At 39.9% G+C, this 15,902-nt stretch overlaps 1 protein-coding gene across 2 annotated transcripts in view; it reads right to left on the bottom strand.

Moving 5' to 3' along the window:
• The window catches only part of LOC110296899 (C-type lectin domain family 4 member D), a 13,285-nt gene extending 6,498 nt beyond the window's left edge, over positions 1–6,787 (bottom strand). The window contains exons 1-4 of one of the 2 annotated variants that reach the window (XM_021165707.1): positions 6,532–6,787; positions 3,326–3,418; positions 1,570–1,677; positions 568–716 (exon numbers count right to left, since the gene is read on the bottom strand). In XM_021165707.1, the coding sequence (XP_021021366.1) occupies positions 568–716; positions 1,570–1,677; positions 3,326–3,418; positions 6,532–6,559 (378 nt within the window). In that variant the 5' untranslated portion in view covers positions 6,560–6,787. Of the gene's footprint in view, positions 1–567; positions 720–1,569; positions 1,678–3,325; positions 3,419–6,531 lie in introns of both variants that reach the window. The other variant, XM_021165706.1, reaches the window with a different exon arrangement.
• Between the last annotated feature and the right edge of the window lie 9,115 nt (positions 6,788–15,902).

Raw genomic sequence — 15,902 nt, 5'->3', positions numbered from 1 at the left:
AAAGGAAAAGGAAAAGGAAAAGGAAAAGGAAAAGGAAAAGGAAAAGGAAAAGGAAAAAGTGGGAGAGGAAGAAAAGGCTTCCCAGGCTGATCAGAAAGATGAAGAAACAACATTAGAGAGCCAAGAAATTTCTTCTCTGTAAAGGGAATTAAAGCAACAGAATAACTGGTGGTCTTGACACAGCCTAGAATTATCTGAGAAGGTAATCTCAGTTGAGGGATATCTAAATCAGATTGGCTTTTGGGTGTCTGTGTGGGACTGTGTGTATTGTTAATAGATGTAGGAGGACCCAGCCTACTGTGGGCAGCATCATTCCTTAGGCAGGTGTCCTGGGCTGAAAAGAAACTAAGCTAAGTGTGAGTCTTTGAGTGGGTCCGAAAGTATTTTCCTCCTTGGTTTCTGTCTCAAGTTCCTGCATGAATCTCTGCCCTAAATTCCCTCAATGATGAACTCTTAANTTGTGAGCTGAAATAAACTCTTCCCTCACCGAAGTTACTTTCGGTTGTAGTGTTTGTCACAGCAATAGAATAAAACGAGAACATCAGGATGGACTAAGCTAACGCATACCTGTTCTGCTTCGGTGTTGATGGTCACCAGATGACTGCTCATCCCTGAGCAGTTCCTCTCGCTCTCATGCCAGGTCTGGTTGTCATTAAGAGGAAAATAACAGTTAGACTGGAAGGCTCTCCAGCTAACAGGACAGCAGGTCCAAGTACCTCCTCAGGTGAGAATTGATATAGATGTTAGTTACCAAGGAACACTTAATTTGTGACAGGTTCACAGTCATATTATTTCAAGTATTACTTCAAATGATATTCAGTGTCTCTACATCTATTTTGCTTTTGTATTTAAAATATTTCCCAAGCTAGCAGTGTGACTCAATGGTAAGCACATTCCTAGAATGTGAAAAGTCCTGAGTTTGATATTCATCAAATAAAGAAAAGAATTGAGAGATGGGGTGGGGGTAAATTAAATTAAGCAAAAGGTTCCTACAGCAAAGACTTTTACAGGATATTCTATTTGTAAGAAAAGGAAAGACTGTGTAAAACGCAAGCGTTTAATTCTTTCGAACCTTATAAATTCCAGAATATAAATAAAGAAATAGGTATCTCAGGGAGAAGAAACTGTTCTCACAACATAGCTGAGTCAAGGAAAAATTAAATGAAGTTCTTTTTATATTTCAGATGTCAAAAATGCCCACAGTCTAGAAATAATAGCACTGACCTGATATCTAAGCTCTTAGGAGACAGAAGCAAGAATGTCCCTAGTTTCAGGCCAACCTGGACTACATAGTGAGACTGTGTCTCAAAAAACAAGTTCTGTTGATGTGCAGTAATTGCCTAGCATGTGCAAGTCCTGTTTGATCCCCAGCATAACCCCCCCCTCACACACACACACACACACACACACACACACACACACATTAATAATGTGTTACAGCAATTTATTACAGTCATGAGAAACTTCTCTGTCCTAGTTGACTGATATTCATTCTTGCAGCCAGTTCTCATTCTGACAGATGCTATCTAAAGGCTGGATGGAAGTAGATAAAGAGGTTTACTCTGCTACCTATAGCTCCGGGCTGTGGCTCCTCTCGGATGCACGTTAGTCTTGTGTGGTAGTCTGACAGTTTCACCACACTTCCTCTCGTCCAGCGTAAAAAGTAATGATGAGTCACTGTTATCAGGAAAAGCAGTTGATTTTCTTTTGCTGTGTAGCCATTAATTTAGAAAAGTGGGCTGGTCTCCCCACCTTTCTCCTTCACTCACAGTTAAAGTCCCCACACCCTCTTTCTTTCCTATGCCATTTCATGATCCCAGATAAATTCAATGAAAGCTAATATTTTATAATCATATTATCTATGATTTACATTGGAAATTTTGGAACCTTTTAAGTGCACAATGTTTTCAGTTTATTTCACCAAAATTTTCATAAGAGTGGGGATTGTGGTAAGCCCTGGGCTAATTCCACAAAGTTTTGTGAACTTCACAAGTTTAGTAATATTTTTACTTTGGAAAATAATCAAATATTGAAAAGTAAAAAAAGAAAACCATAAATGTACAGGTTAGTAAATTAGTGTAATGTGAATACTTCTAGCAAAGACTGCCAAGTTCAAAAAATAAGATACAGTCAACATTTCAGGTAGCCATAATATCCCAGCACAACCCATTCTTCCATTTTGTACCTTGTGTCTTACATCAATCATAGGTTCAGCTTAGACCACACAAATCAGAATGTCTTCTGTTAGACTTTGCTATGAATGGATTCAAATGTCCTGCTTCCACTGGTGCTGTCTTATGCCCAGCACTGTTTCTGAAGCAATATTGCTGCCTAAATAAAATTATATTCGTCCATTTTCATAACTGGACAGTAACCTATTGTCTCCGTGGAGTAAAACACCCTGATCTCTTTGGTTTCTAGCACTCTCATGACTTCCAGTATTAGGCTGTTGTGCACTATGTTACTCTGAGCATCTTTGACCTTGAATCTTAAGAAGAGTAGGTACACATTTCTGTACGGCATGTGTGCCTCAGAGTGGGGTGGCCAGTGCATGATAGATGGGATACATGGGAAAGCTTTCCAAACATGTCTCCTACTTTAAGCTCTCTCTCACCGTCAAGCATCAAAGATCCAAGTTTCCTGCCCCTTCGTCATCAGACACTGTGTCTTTTGAGTCACCACCATCCTGGTGTTTCTGCAATAGTGACTCACGGTGAATTGCAGTTTTACTTCCCTAACAACCAATTAGGTTGACACTGTGTGTGTACATGATAAGATGTCATTTATTAAATTGGTTTTATTTATTAAATATAATCAATGAAGCCTACAACGTTAATTCAACAAAACACACCTTTCCTGATAACTCTGCAATATTCCCCTCAATATTAGATTAGGAGTTACATATTCAGACTCTATGCTGCCACTGTTTATTCTTTCCTCCAGCCTGTTTGTTTAGGCCTACAACATACTAATTCAGTCATAACCTCATCTTATAGCTTGATATCAGAAAATACAAGATTTTCTATGACATTAAGGGTGGCAATGGCTTCATGGATGCATATTTGTTCCCAATCTTGATATGGACATATTTAATAGAGTTTTTAATATGTCCGTTATACCTCAGCAAAGTGATTATTTTGGAAGCAAGCAGAGCAGTCTCATACAAATTTTAAAAAAAATCAAATGTACAGCTCTGATAGTAAGCCTAAGATGGGGAATGTGTTGTGTGTGGATAAGCTGAGGAAAAGCGAGGCTTTGGGAGCACATGTTGGAAATTCTTTGGGAAGATAATTCAAAATGAGCTTCACTCTGGCTAGTAGCTTACCCAAACAAGTTGAAATAAAGCAAGCACTAAGGAATGAGATGGAAACAACAGCGAAGACCCAAGGGATCAGCTGGGGATGTCGGGCACCTTTTGCTGAAACAAAAGGGGATATAGGTTAGTCTCCTCTCTGCCATCAGATGAGGGAAGTCAAGATTATCAAGGAGCAGGCTAACTGTGATAGCATGTAAAGTATGTTAGGAGTTCAGGAGACTTAAATATTTCCTGTGACTAAACCAAATAATAACAAAGAAAAATGCAAACTTGTTTTTATAAAGAAACGTTTTTATGAGCAGAACATAAAAGTCATAAAAATCAAAGCTTCTATATAACATAGTGTGATACAGGTACACACACACAATCATGTGCATGAAGAAAGCTCTTGTAATATCATTATTGAAGACATGTAGTTTCTAAAATCAATTAAAATACTGTGTAAATTATGAGCAATAAGTTTTTTCAGTTTATTGCATAATTTATTTTTAGATTTCTTGTGATTTTTTTAAAAAGATTAATCATTCCTGTCATTTACATCTCAAATGATACCCCCCTTCATGGTTACTCCTCCACAGCCCTCCCATCCCATCTGCCCTCTCCCCCTTCCATTTTGCCTCCATGAGGGTGCTCCCTCACCTACCTACCCACTCCCACCTCACTACTACAGCATATTCCTACGCTGGGGCATCAAACCTCCACAGCACCAAGAGCCTCCCCTCTCATTGATGTCAGACAAGGCCATGGTATGCTACATATGTATCTGGATCTGGAGCCCTGGATCCCCACCCCCCACCCCCACCCCTTCCCCTGTACGCTCCTTGGTTGGTGCTCTATCCCCTGGGAGCACTGGGTGGTCCAACCAATAAGCAGCAAATTTAATCTATTGAAATTATAAGTGATCACCAAACAAAATGAAAGTATGCCCCATCCAGGAACTATGAACTAAAATAGTGTGGCAAGATTTTCATATCTATTCAAAAAGCATAATGAAAGAAAGCATGCAGTGTTGGCATGGCTGAGAGAAAGTACTCAAGGAGAGAGATTGCTGTATAGCTGAGAGTAGGAAGGAAAAGTAAACCTGGAGAAGCATCAATGAGCAGCATTTATTCGCTCTTAGCTATGTATGTTCCTCTGTGTGTGTGTGTGCATGTGTGTGTGTGTCTGTCTGTTTGTGTGTGTGTGTGTCTGTATGTCTGTCTGTGTGTGTGTCTGTGTCTGTGTGTGTGTGTCTGTATGTGTGTGTAAGTGTCTGTGTGTGTGTGTGTCTGTCTGTCTGTGTGTCTGTGTCTGTGTGTCTGTCTGTGTGTCTGTGTGTGTCTGTCTGTGTGTGTGTCTGTGTGTGTGTGTGTCTGTGTGTGTCTGTCTGTGTGTCTGTCTATGTGTGTGTGTCTGTGTGTCTGTGTTTGTGTGTGTGTCTGTGTATGTGTGCACGTGCGTGTGCACGTGTGTCCTGGTGCATGTGTGGAAGTCAGAAGACAACCTGTGGGAGTTTGTTCTGTCCCTGCACTGTGTGGGTCCTCAGGCTTGAGGCAGGTGCCTTCACCTACTGAGCCACCTTGCTGGCCCGGCATTTATACGTTTGTAAATGCACTACATTTGCTGTAACAACTTCAGTCTAGAACTCCATGACCCAGAAATAACTGAATTTATTTGTATAAAAAATTACTTCTTGCACTGTTTTTTCTGCCAGGTCTGGTGCAACAGGAATATAATGCCAACTACTCCGGAGGTGAGGTGAGAATTACTAATTCAAGAGCTACCTGGGTTATGAAAGGAGTTCAAATCTAGCCTAGGATACACAGTGATAGTCTGTGAAGAAATTAAAAATAAAGAAAGGGCTGGGTGTGTATAGCTCAGGGTGGAGCACTTACTTCTTTAGCACGTGGTAGACACTGCTTCCAGTCTCCAGCACAAAATAGTAACCAAAAACAAGCAAGCAGAACACACACACACAAACAAACAAACAAGAAACCAAAACAACCAGGTTTTTTGATAGAGAATGGTCCTGATGAAGTTAGCTCTAGTAGACTGATGAGATTAAGCAAGATTTAAATTGTAAGCATAATTTAACATTTTCCAATATATTTATTACTAGAACATCTTTTATTTATTACTTGGTAATTTCAAACATCTAGGCACTGTATCTTGATCTTATCCATCCTCAAGCCCCACCCCCATCTCACCCTCCTCCTCCCATCCACAGGAATCCCCTACATGTTCCCACTTCCCTTTTCACGTTCTCTCCTTTGCTGCCTTGTCTCTGTAATCCACTGAGTCCACTAAGTGCTGTCTAGTGGAATGTTGACTGATCTTGTTAGTTTAATCTTATGCCAAGTCTTATGCAGGTGACCATAGCTGCTAGGAGTTCATGGCTGTGATGGCCATGTCTTATCCAAAAGATGTATCAATAGCTTGCTTATAAGTAATATAATATAATTACTATAATAAAGCATTATTTCACAGTCTCACAGTGCAGATCCAGTAGCATCCTTTAAATCAATCAGGAAACCAGGGAGAGTCTCTGGCATACTATGAGCCTACATCTATGTGTTCTATGTGCTATTTTTCTTTCTTCTTGTCAAAGGAATCTTCCAAAGTATTTAATTCTCCTTTTCATTTTATCTCATTTCTTTTTAAAATATACTTTATCTCCCCTCTTGCTTCTATCTGATTTTAGGATCTCCTTTCCTTGGTCTTAGCATCTGTTACACAGTTTACCAGGAATCAGCCATGTCCTTTGTCTCCATCAAGGCCATCCTCATTGTGTTCTAATACCCCTCATCTTAAATCTTTACACTGCCATCAATTCACATTTTAAAATTATAGTCATGAATACTTACTCTAGTTAAATGTGAAAAGGGCTGAGCATGATCACACATCAACTAAAGATTCAGCCCTCAAAAGTTGGAAGAAAGGAGATCAAGTCTGAGGCAATCCCAGGCTACACATAAAATTCAAGACCAGCCTGTGCTACGTAACAAAACTTTATCTTGAAGAAGGAAGAGTTAAGGGAAAGAAGAAGAGAAAGACAAGGAGGAAGAGGAGGATCATGGGAAGAAAGGAAGGGGAGAAGAGAAAGAAAGTAGGAGGGGGAAGTGGATGGATGGATAAATGATAGATAGATAGATAGATAGATAGATAGATAGATAGATAGATAGATAGATAGATAGACAGACAGACAGACAGACAGACAGATAAAGAGAGAGACTCACATTTCATTTGGGATTCTTCCAGCCACATTATGTGTGTCAAGAGATTCCAGTCTGCTTTTTACTTCTTGCCCAGAGTGTATATTTCCATCACAAGTATCTCTTCAGAAACATTTAAGATTGGACATCAATACATCTGTCTTATTCTGGTAAGATCAGTAAGTGTTCAGTACAAGAGAGCCAAGTGAAAAACAATAAATCTTAAAAACAGAGTTTCCTCTAATGTACTAGAACAAAGGGAGCAAAGAGGAAAAGGAAATTGAGAAAGCAACCCCAAAATAGCCAGTAGAAACTTCCAGAAGTGTGTCACGTAAGATTTCTCAATGTGTTTTTGCTACTCATATGTCATGTTTTCAAAGGTAGTTTAAGGTAAAATGAGTCTTAGAAAGTTCTCTAGCTCAATGAGATATGTCCAAAATGACAACGAACAAAGCTTTTAACATAGATTTTGTGCACATGGTGCATGTAAAGACATGAAATCCTTTGCTTAGCCAGGCGTGGTGGCGCACGCCTTTAATCCCAGCACTCGGGAGGCAGAGGCAGAGGCAGGCGGATTTCTGAGTTCGAGGCCAGCCTGGTCTACAAAGTGAGTTCCAGGACAGCCAGGGCTACACAGAGAAACCCTGTCTCGAAAAACCAAAAAAAAAAAAAAAAAGAAATCCTTTGCTTTTGAACAGAGGGAGAAGTTGGTGAAGCCACTGATTAGATTTCCACATTTTCTCAGGTAAGTGAAAGTAGGCAAAGGAAGAAAAGGTTGTATGATAGACACCATTGTGATCTCTGGTTCCACCTACAGGATTATTAAAGAATGGAAATTTGTGTTCCTCCAAACTTTATTCGTTGAAGCCATAAACACTTCTGTTGATGTTTAAAGGTGGAACCCAGGGAGGTCACTAGAGGTAGCTAAGTTCATAAGGGAAGAGTTCTTATGATAAAACTACCATGCTTAGAACTCTGTCTCCTCTCACCCTCTTCTCATCTCTCTCCTCTTTCTTCTCTCTTCTCTCCTCTCTCCTCTCCCCTCTCCCTAGTCCCTTCTCTCCTCTTCCCTCTCCTTACTCCTTCTCCTTTCCCCAACCCCTTCTAGAATACTGGGACACAGCAAGAGAGCAGCCTCCTCCAAGCTTAGAAAAGGGATCCCACCGCAAAGGGACCTTGCACATATAGCCTCCATATATTCATGAGAATAAATATATACCATGCATCTATAGCACTGTTGTTGTGTCTGAACTCCATTATCATAAATCCCAGCAGCTTAGAAATGTTTCTTAAAGTCTATTGTACAGCATATAACACCTTTCCTGATTTTTTTTCTTTAGTGTCATGGGAGGCTTGGAGAAAGTAAGATCTTAGTTCTTATTGTGTATTATTCTTGTGTCAAAATTAGCAAAGTGATGGGCCTGTTGGCTAAATTCCTTACTTTTCCTAGATAACAGACAGCAAGTTTGTCAAGGGGGAAGCAGCAACAAAATCAGAGATAAAACTGAAAATCTGAGATTCTAAGCTAAGAAATCTTTACAAATGGTAAAAGGCAAAATGGACATCTTGATAGGGCTCCAGAAACAAATTTAACTTCAGTTAACAAAAATAAGTTATTTCATTATGACAATGAAATATTTGATTATTATATGAATGTATAAGGCTCTCTATGGGTTCACAATTATCCAGAGAGGAAATAATTTATATGTCATAAAACATAAATAAATGTTATAGATGTCATCCTTTTTCAATGGATCTCAGTCATCAAATAATTATGATTATGCACGTTAAAATATGTATTATTTTATTAAATGAAGACTACATACATATTTCCAGTATAGCTATATAGTGTTTTGTTTTTGTAAAATTAAATAACAGATACAAGAAATTATAAGGCAAGCGATTGTGGGCAGATGAGTCCATTCTGTACTCAGAACAGAAAAGGCCAACATGTGTAAGCCATTACACCTAATAACAGGAAGAGGAAAAAGCCAGGCACCCACACATAGTGAAGGTTCATAATGTAAAACAAAAGGGAGTCAAATACATTCATCAGAAGAGTCAACAATGCTGGCTTTCCTCCAGAAGATAAATCCCTAGTGTGGCCCTCTGGGTTGTGGCCTTGTGGTCTGGGAATTTGGCAATCAGTGACGCACATAACACTAGCCGATCATGCTATCATAAGCACANCGTTGTGGAAGAGACAAAAACTGCTAAGTCATCTAAGAAATATTTGGTTGTGTCATCACTACATTATTTGGTAAGCTATTGAGTAAATAGTGGTCCCAGGATCCAGGTAAGGTAGGTTTCTAGAGAGAGCTGGGAAAGGATACAGAGGGTGCTAGAGGTGGGACAGGTATAGCTGCTGACAGATTGGCACAGGTCGGCCTAGGTGAGAAGAGCATATTCAAGCAAGCTCTTTTTGTGGGTTTCATGGAGAGGAGCTTGATGGCAGTGGGAAGGTGGTGGTTTGTGTGTTAAACATTGTGGTGTAGAAGTTTCTCAACCATTGGCAGGCATAGCAAGCAAGCCAGTATGAGATATGCTGGTTGCTTCTCTGTCAAGTAAATAGAAGAAGTAAGTACATATGTTTGAAGTTAATTCAAAATTGTTTCACTCATGAGTTAAAATTGATCACGTGATGCTGGTACTTTATAACACGTTTATATGTAGTGTCCACTTGTGTAATTATTGAACTTGTGTCAGCTATTTATGTTAGTGTTTGGGGAGCTGCTGTTTCAGTCTGGTTTGATTGTTTGCTTTGGAAGTTTTGGGGGGTTTTTTGGTTTTGGGTTTTTTTTTTTTTTTTTTTTTTTTTNGGTTTTTTTTTTTTTTTTTTTGACACAGGGTCTCTTTGTGCCAGAGATAAAGCCCAAGCTGGTTTAATTGGTAATATGCCTGTCCCTACCTCCTGAGTGACTCTGGGATTATAGGTATGTCCCATCACACTCAGATCTTAAGTATATACAATTTTTAGTAAACTAAAGAGAACACTAGCAATAACTATAAACTACATACACACAATTTTACAGTTGAAATGTTATGTGGGAAGATTAACTTTATGAGAGAATGCACATGCACAATCCTCAACTCTTAGGCACTATTCAAGATACCAAGACCAGGCCACCAATTCCAGCCTACCTGGGAATCCAGTGATAAATTTAAAAGGATTTCTCGAAAGGCTGAAAGAGACGGCTCATAAGGATTTAGCTCAGATCCTCAGCACCACACATGAAATGTCACGCAGAGGGCCCCTGAACCTGGAGGAGTGCTGGAAAAGCACAGTGTTGGGGACAGGAGGATTGTGCTAGGACCTGCTGGCCACCAGCATAGCTACAAATGCCAAATTCAGAGCTCAACATTGTCTTAAGAGATACGTTGTCTTAAGAGACCAGAGGAGGGAGCCAGAGAGGAGGACTCTATGCACATGTGCATGGGTATACCATAAACACAATAAATAAGTAAGTGCATTTATTGGCTAATAAAACAATGTTTTAGTGAAAGTCAGGTGGAATGGTTTGCAAGAAGTGAGGCAGACAGCCTGTTTCAGTGCTCCTTTGAGAACATGCTGTGTTAAATGCACCAAATACGATCCCAAGAATCAGAGACAATATAATTGACCTGCAGCTCTTTCCTTCCAACAGAATGTCCTCATCTGCGGATTGTCACCTGCCTGTTTCACAGTAGCTGTGAGAGAGGATATTTGACACAAACAAGACAGTGCTAAGAAAGCTACTTTGACTTCCTTCTTGTACTGCTTTTTCAATAGCTGCAATAAGGCTGGATACCAAGCCCCTACAGTCAGACCTTCTAGCTTAAATATTACTCCCTACTACAGCTTTACTTGCTTTTTCTCCAGTGTGTTCTTTTCTTCCCTACAAAGGCACTAATGCCACTTCTTCATTTGCGAAAAAAGCCTCAATCCTATCTTGAAATCAGCAGGTGACATCCACTTGCTACAGTGATTCTAAAACTCCAGGGAGCTATGCCTCTTCTAAAAGGTACTATATTCATTGTTCTTAGACCAAAAACATATGATGATATTTGTAATTTTTATGCATTCCATAAAACCTTGAAGAACTCCATGACACTACAAAGTCTTTCTCCGTACTAACTTAACTAGAAAACGGTCTTTTTTTTTTCATTTATTTTTGTTTGTTTGTTTATTTATATTGATTCAGAATGACTCTAAGTGTGATGGCAAAATACATAAAGTGCAGGGACTGGAAAGATGGATCAACAGTTAAGAGCACTGGGCAGTGGTGGTATATGCCTTTGATCCCAGCACTTGGGAAGCAGAGGCAGGCAGATTTCTGGGTTCAAGGCCAGCCTGGATGACAAAGTGAGTTCCAGGACAGCCAAGGCTACACATAGAAACCCTGTCTCAAAAAAAAAAAAAAAAAAAAAACAGGAAAAAATAGCAGTTAAGAGCATGGACTGCTTTTCTAGAGGACACTGGTTCATTCCTAGCTCTGACATGGCAGCTAAAAACCATGTGTAACTCCAGTTTCAGGAGGTCTGATGCCCTCTTCTGACTACAGTAGATACTGTACCATGTGCACAGACATGTGCAAGCAAAACACACACACACACATAAAGAAATGACAATAACTGAATTTCAAGAAAAAAACATAACTTTTAATTTTACCTAAAGTATTGAAAGAAGAAAATTACTGGACACCTGAACTCTTCAACTCAGAGTCCTCTTACCCCTCCCATCTAGAGACTGTTCCCGGAACACTCCTGAACTTTTTACCCCAGAGTACATTCCTGAACTCTTTACCCCAGAGTCCGACCCCCTCCCAATTAAAAACTGCTCCAAGAACATTTTTGAGATAAGGGCCTCCTGGTACTACCCCAGAATGTTCCAATAGATCGGGTACACTGCCAAAATATAGGACACGACCCCTTGGTTACGTAAAACACCTTGGCAAAACCCCTCAGTCACGCAAACTTGTACTCTTCCTACCCTGCTCCCCCCTTGGCTTTTTCCTATATAAGCCTGTGAAAAATTTGGGTCGTGGTCGATTCTCCTCTACACCATGCTTGGTGTATGAGTTTCGACCCCAGAGCTCTGGTTTATGTGCTTTTTATGTGCTTTCTTGTTGTTGCTTTATTAAATCTTACTCTCTACATCTTAAGTTCAGTCTCAGTGTCTTCTTGGGTACGCGGCTGTCCCGAGGCTTGAGTGAGGGTCTGCCCTCCGGGGGTCTTTCAATAGCAGAATCCACAACTTGANNATTTTTTCATACCTGGGGCTGTGTCCTATAACGAGGTCCACAGTTCCTGATAAGAGGTTGCCCCTTATCTAGTTTTTTATCTTACCCACATCTTTGGTGAGCAGAGTCCCATCTTTATGGGACTTTGATTTACATTCATTCCTCCAAGGTTCTCTTCACCACAGCGTGGGCAGAGACCTGGAAGAAGGCCCTTCTTGTTTCCCGAGGGATTTTTACAATCCTTCCTCAGGTGTTTTGGTTTTTTACAACTGAAACATGCAGCTTAATTCCCCTGAGAATGATTTTCATTCTCACAGATGTTCTTAAAATTGTTTTAAGTTTCTGTTCTTGCATTATAACAGTGTAAGCCTTTTCTACGACTGGTGAGACATCTAAACATGTTTTCATGTCAGACTGCCCCATGGTAAAGCTTACTTGTCATCCTCAAACTGATGAGCCTTTATAAGTCAGCCTGCAGCACTAAGACAAGATCCTATCCTTGCCTGAGAAGTAAAGAATAAAAAGAGAAAAAAAAAAGTCTTACCTGTCCAGGAGTCCCTGTTCGGGCGCCATTCTGCCATGGACTGGCCTCAGTCAGACTTTCATCACTAATTGAAAAATGCTGTACAGCTGGATCTCATGGAGGCATTTCCTCACCTGAAGCTCCTTTCTCTGTGATAACTGTGCCAAGTTGACACAAAACTAGCCAGTACAGGATGTATTTACTAAGATAACTTAAAAAAAACAAAAAAAACAAAAACAAAAAAAAAAAAACAATACGAGCTGACATGGTGTCCATAAGACTGAGGTTGAAGGATATTAAGTTTAAGTTCCTCCAGACTAAATAATGTAACACAACCTCAAAAACAAGGAAAACAAAAACATTATACANAAGAATAACAGAATTGCAAACCGTGACTCACAGGCTCAGAATATTTTAACAAATTAAGCATCAAGAAGAGACTCTGTTCTAGAAGGGAAAAAATGCAGATGTTGCCACACACACACAAAAAAAGACAGAAATGTGATGTTTGATTTGTCAACATAACTAGATATTAAAAGTTCATAAACTACAGCTTCATAGATTAGCATAGATAAATTATGTTCCTTCAAGAAAGATTTGTTTTGTAGAGACAAAAGTGTTTCTAAGAAATATCTCTATCTCTCCTTCACTTTCCATGAAATTAGGGTGCTTGAATAGAACAGAAGGGAAATACTTATCCTTAGCTCTCACCCCTCAAGTCACAAAGCAGCTTTAAGCTATATACTGGTGTAGACAGAGACAATTACAAAACACCACAACTGGTAAAAATGCAAAGGACTGATGTGATGTACCCATACCCAATAAATATATCTACAAGATGACTCCTGCACTTAAGGCTCAGGGAAACATCACAGTACTGGAAAACCTATAAGAGCTGGTAGACCAGACAACCTGCTGTGAGATCATCCTAGAATTACAGAGAAGTTGCTCCCACGGACCTCAATAATATAGCTTCCTAAACATGATCGAACAGTGGCAACACCAATGGACATCCTATCAAGTAGGTGCTAGTCTCCCACTCCTAGACAAAGAGCTAATGGCAACTAAACAACTGCTGTGAGAATTAGTTTCTCCCAGGGATGAGCCCTCAAATTGATTATCCAATTCCAAGTGATCATTTCTGAAATCACATACCTACAAGCAACACCATACAGACTCCACAAGCTGTACTTATATGTATATTTATATACATAATGTATTATGTATATATTCAAAGATATGTAATATATGTGTATATATATGTGCATGTATATATATGTAACATGGCTATATGTATATGATGTATACATATATATTAGCTGATAATGGCAAAAAAAAGAAGCCATGAACTTGTGAGAGGGAGAATACACGGAATGGGTAGAAGGAAGAGAAATGGAGGAGAGAAAATAAGTAGTTATATTTTAATTTTAAAATTAAATACATGCATTTAAATAAAACCATGAAAAACTTCTAATGATTCTTAGATTCACACTGTGAGTTTCTTACTTGCCCAGGGACCACTATAAGAGGCAGTTTTGTTGGTAAATTCCAGAGTGCTGTCTGAAGACATTCAGTGTGAAACAGTTTAGAACTCCAAGTGGAGCCGTAAGATTACATATGAGGGCTTCAGAACAGAGCTCAAGATGAACAGGAAGTCAGAAACAACAGGAAGCTTGACTGCTCATGGCAAGATGGTACTTTTTCAGCAAGATTGCACTTTAGGGCAGATTATGAAACACATTGTTAATTTTCCAGTATGACTTTGATGAGTCACCAGCAAAGAGGAAGGTGTCTAGAGAGATAGTGAGACATAAAGAACATAGGGCAGAAAGGTCAATGGTTCTCAAATCCTTGGACAAAATCCTCTCAGAGCTCAGCTCAGCTCTGTTATCCCACACTCCTTATGTGTTTGAAGGCAAAAGTCTACCATCATGGTGCTGACCAATTCAATGCCAACTTTCCCCAATGCCTCTCTCTATGTCTGTTCTCTGTACGTAAACACTGGAAAGAGAACTTTGCTATATCAGAGTTTGCTTGTGTTTGTTTATGGTATTTTTGTTTACATATGTTTTAATATCCATCACATTAAAATGTGAGCCACAGTCAAAGATCTATAAGTTGGATCTGTTTTTGACAGTACCAGAAAAATTAACAATTTCATTATATAATCTACACAGACACTGCTCTCTCTATTCCCCCCTATTGCCTTCTCTTCTAACCAACCCACTGTTCACTCCCCTTCCCCCCCCCAAGTATTCCATTTGTGTTTTCACCCCTTTTGAAAAGTCCAGCTTCTGATTATGAGAAAAATCATGGAATATTTATCTATCTGCAAATACCCTAAATTTATTCTTAGTAACTGATGAAATCTCAGAGTCATTTTGATTTGCATTTCCTTGGTGGATAAAGGATATATAAGTTCTTCTCAGACTTTAAAGATGTCTCTGTTGAGAATTCTCTGTTTAGCTCTGTACTCTATGTTTTTTATTGAATTATTTGGTTTGTTGGTGTCTAGTTTTTCTTTTTAATTATTTTATTAATTTACATTCCAAATGTTGCTCCCCTTCTTGGTCCCCCCTCAACAAGATCTTCACCCCATTCCCTCTCCCCTTTGCTTCTTAGAGGGTGCTCACCCACCCACCCATCCATTCCTACTTCATCCCACTAGCATTCCCCTTCCTTGACGCATTAAGTTGCTACAGGATTAAGCACATCCTTTCCTGCTGAGGCCAGACAAGACAGTCTTCTGCTATGTATGTAGTGGGGGCCATGGACCAGCCCATATATGCTTGTTGGTTGGTAGCTTAGTCTCTGAGAGCTCTGAGGGATCTGGTTGGTTGATATTGTTGTTCTTCCTATGGGGTTGCAATCCCCTTTAGCTCCTTAAGTCCTTCTCCTAACTCTTTCATAGGGGTCCCCAATCTCAGTCCAATGGGTGGCTATAAGTATCTGCTTCTGTCTTAGTCAGCTGCTGGTAGCGCCTCTCAGAGGACAGCCATACTAGGCTCCTGTCTATACGCACATCTTGGCATCAACAATAGTCACAGTCATCCATTGGACTGAGCATAGGGTCCCCAATGATGGAGCTAGAGAAAGGACCTAAGGAGCTGAATGGGTTAGCAGCCACATAGAAAGAACAAGAATATGAGCTATCTAGTACCCCCCAGAACTCCCAGGGACTAAACCACCAAACAAAGAGCACATATGGTGGTACTCAAGACTCCAGTTGCATATGCAGCAGGGGATGGCCTAGTCGGACATCAATGAGAGGAGAGGCCCTTTGTCCTATGAAGGCTCTAGGCCCCAATGTCGGGGAATGCTAGGGCCAAGAAGCAGATGTGGGTGGGTTGGTGAGCAAGGGGAGGGGGTAGGGGAAACCAGGAAAGGGGATAACATTTGAAATGTAAATAAAGAAAATATCCAATAAAAAAAGACCTTTTTTCAAAATCCAACTTCTCTTCATGATAAAATTCTTAAGAAAATAAACACAACAAAGAAAATCTCGACCTGGGTAGCTAGAGCGCAGGGTCGGCTGACACCCGCCAGCTACCCACGAACACAGGATTTTGAGACTGCTGGTGAGTGGAACACAGCTTCTGCTCCAATCTTTAAACAGTGACAACGACAACAACTAACCCCAGAGATTACCAGAT

This window comes from Mus caroli, chromosome 6, assembly GCF_900094665.2.
Source record: "Mus caroli chromosome 6, CAROLI_EIJ_v1.1, whole genome shotgun sequence".
NCBI lineage: Eukaryota > Metazoa > Chordata > Mammalia > Rodentia > Muridae > Mus > Mus caroli.
This window is presented reverse-complemented; position numbering and strand designations above follow the sequence as displayed.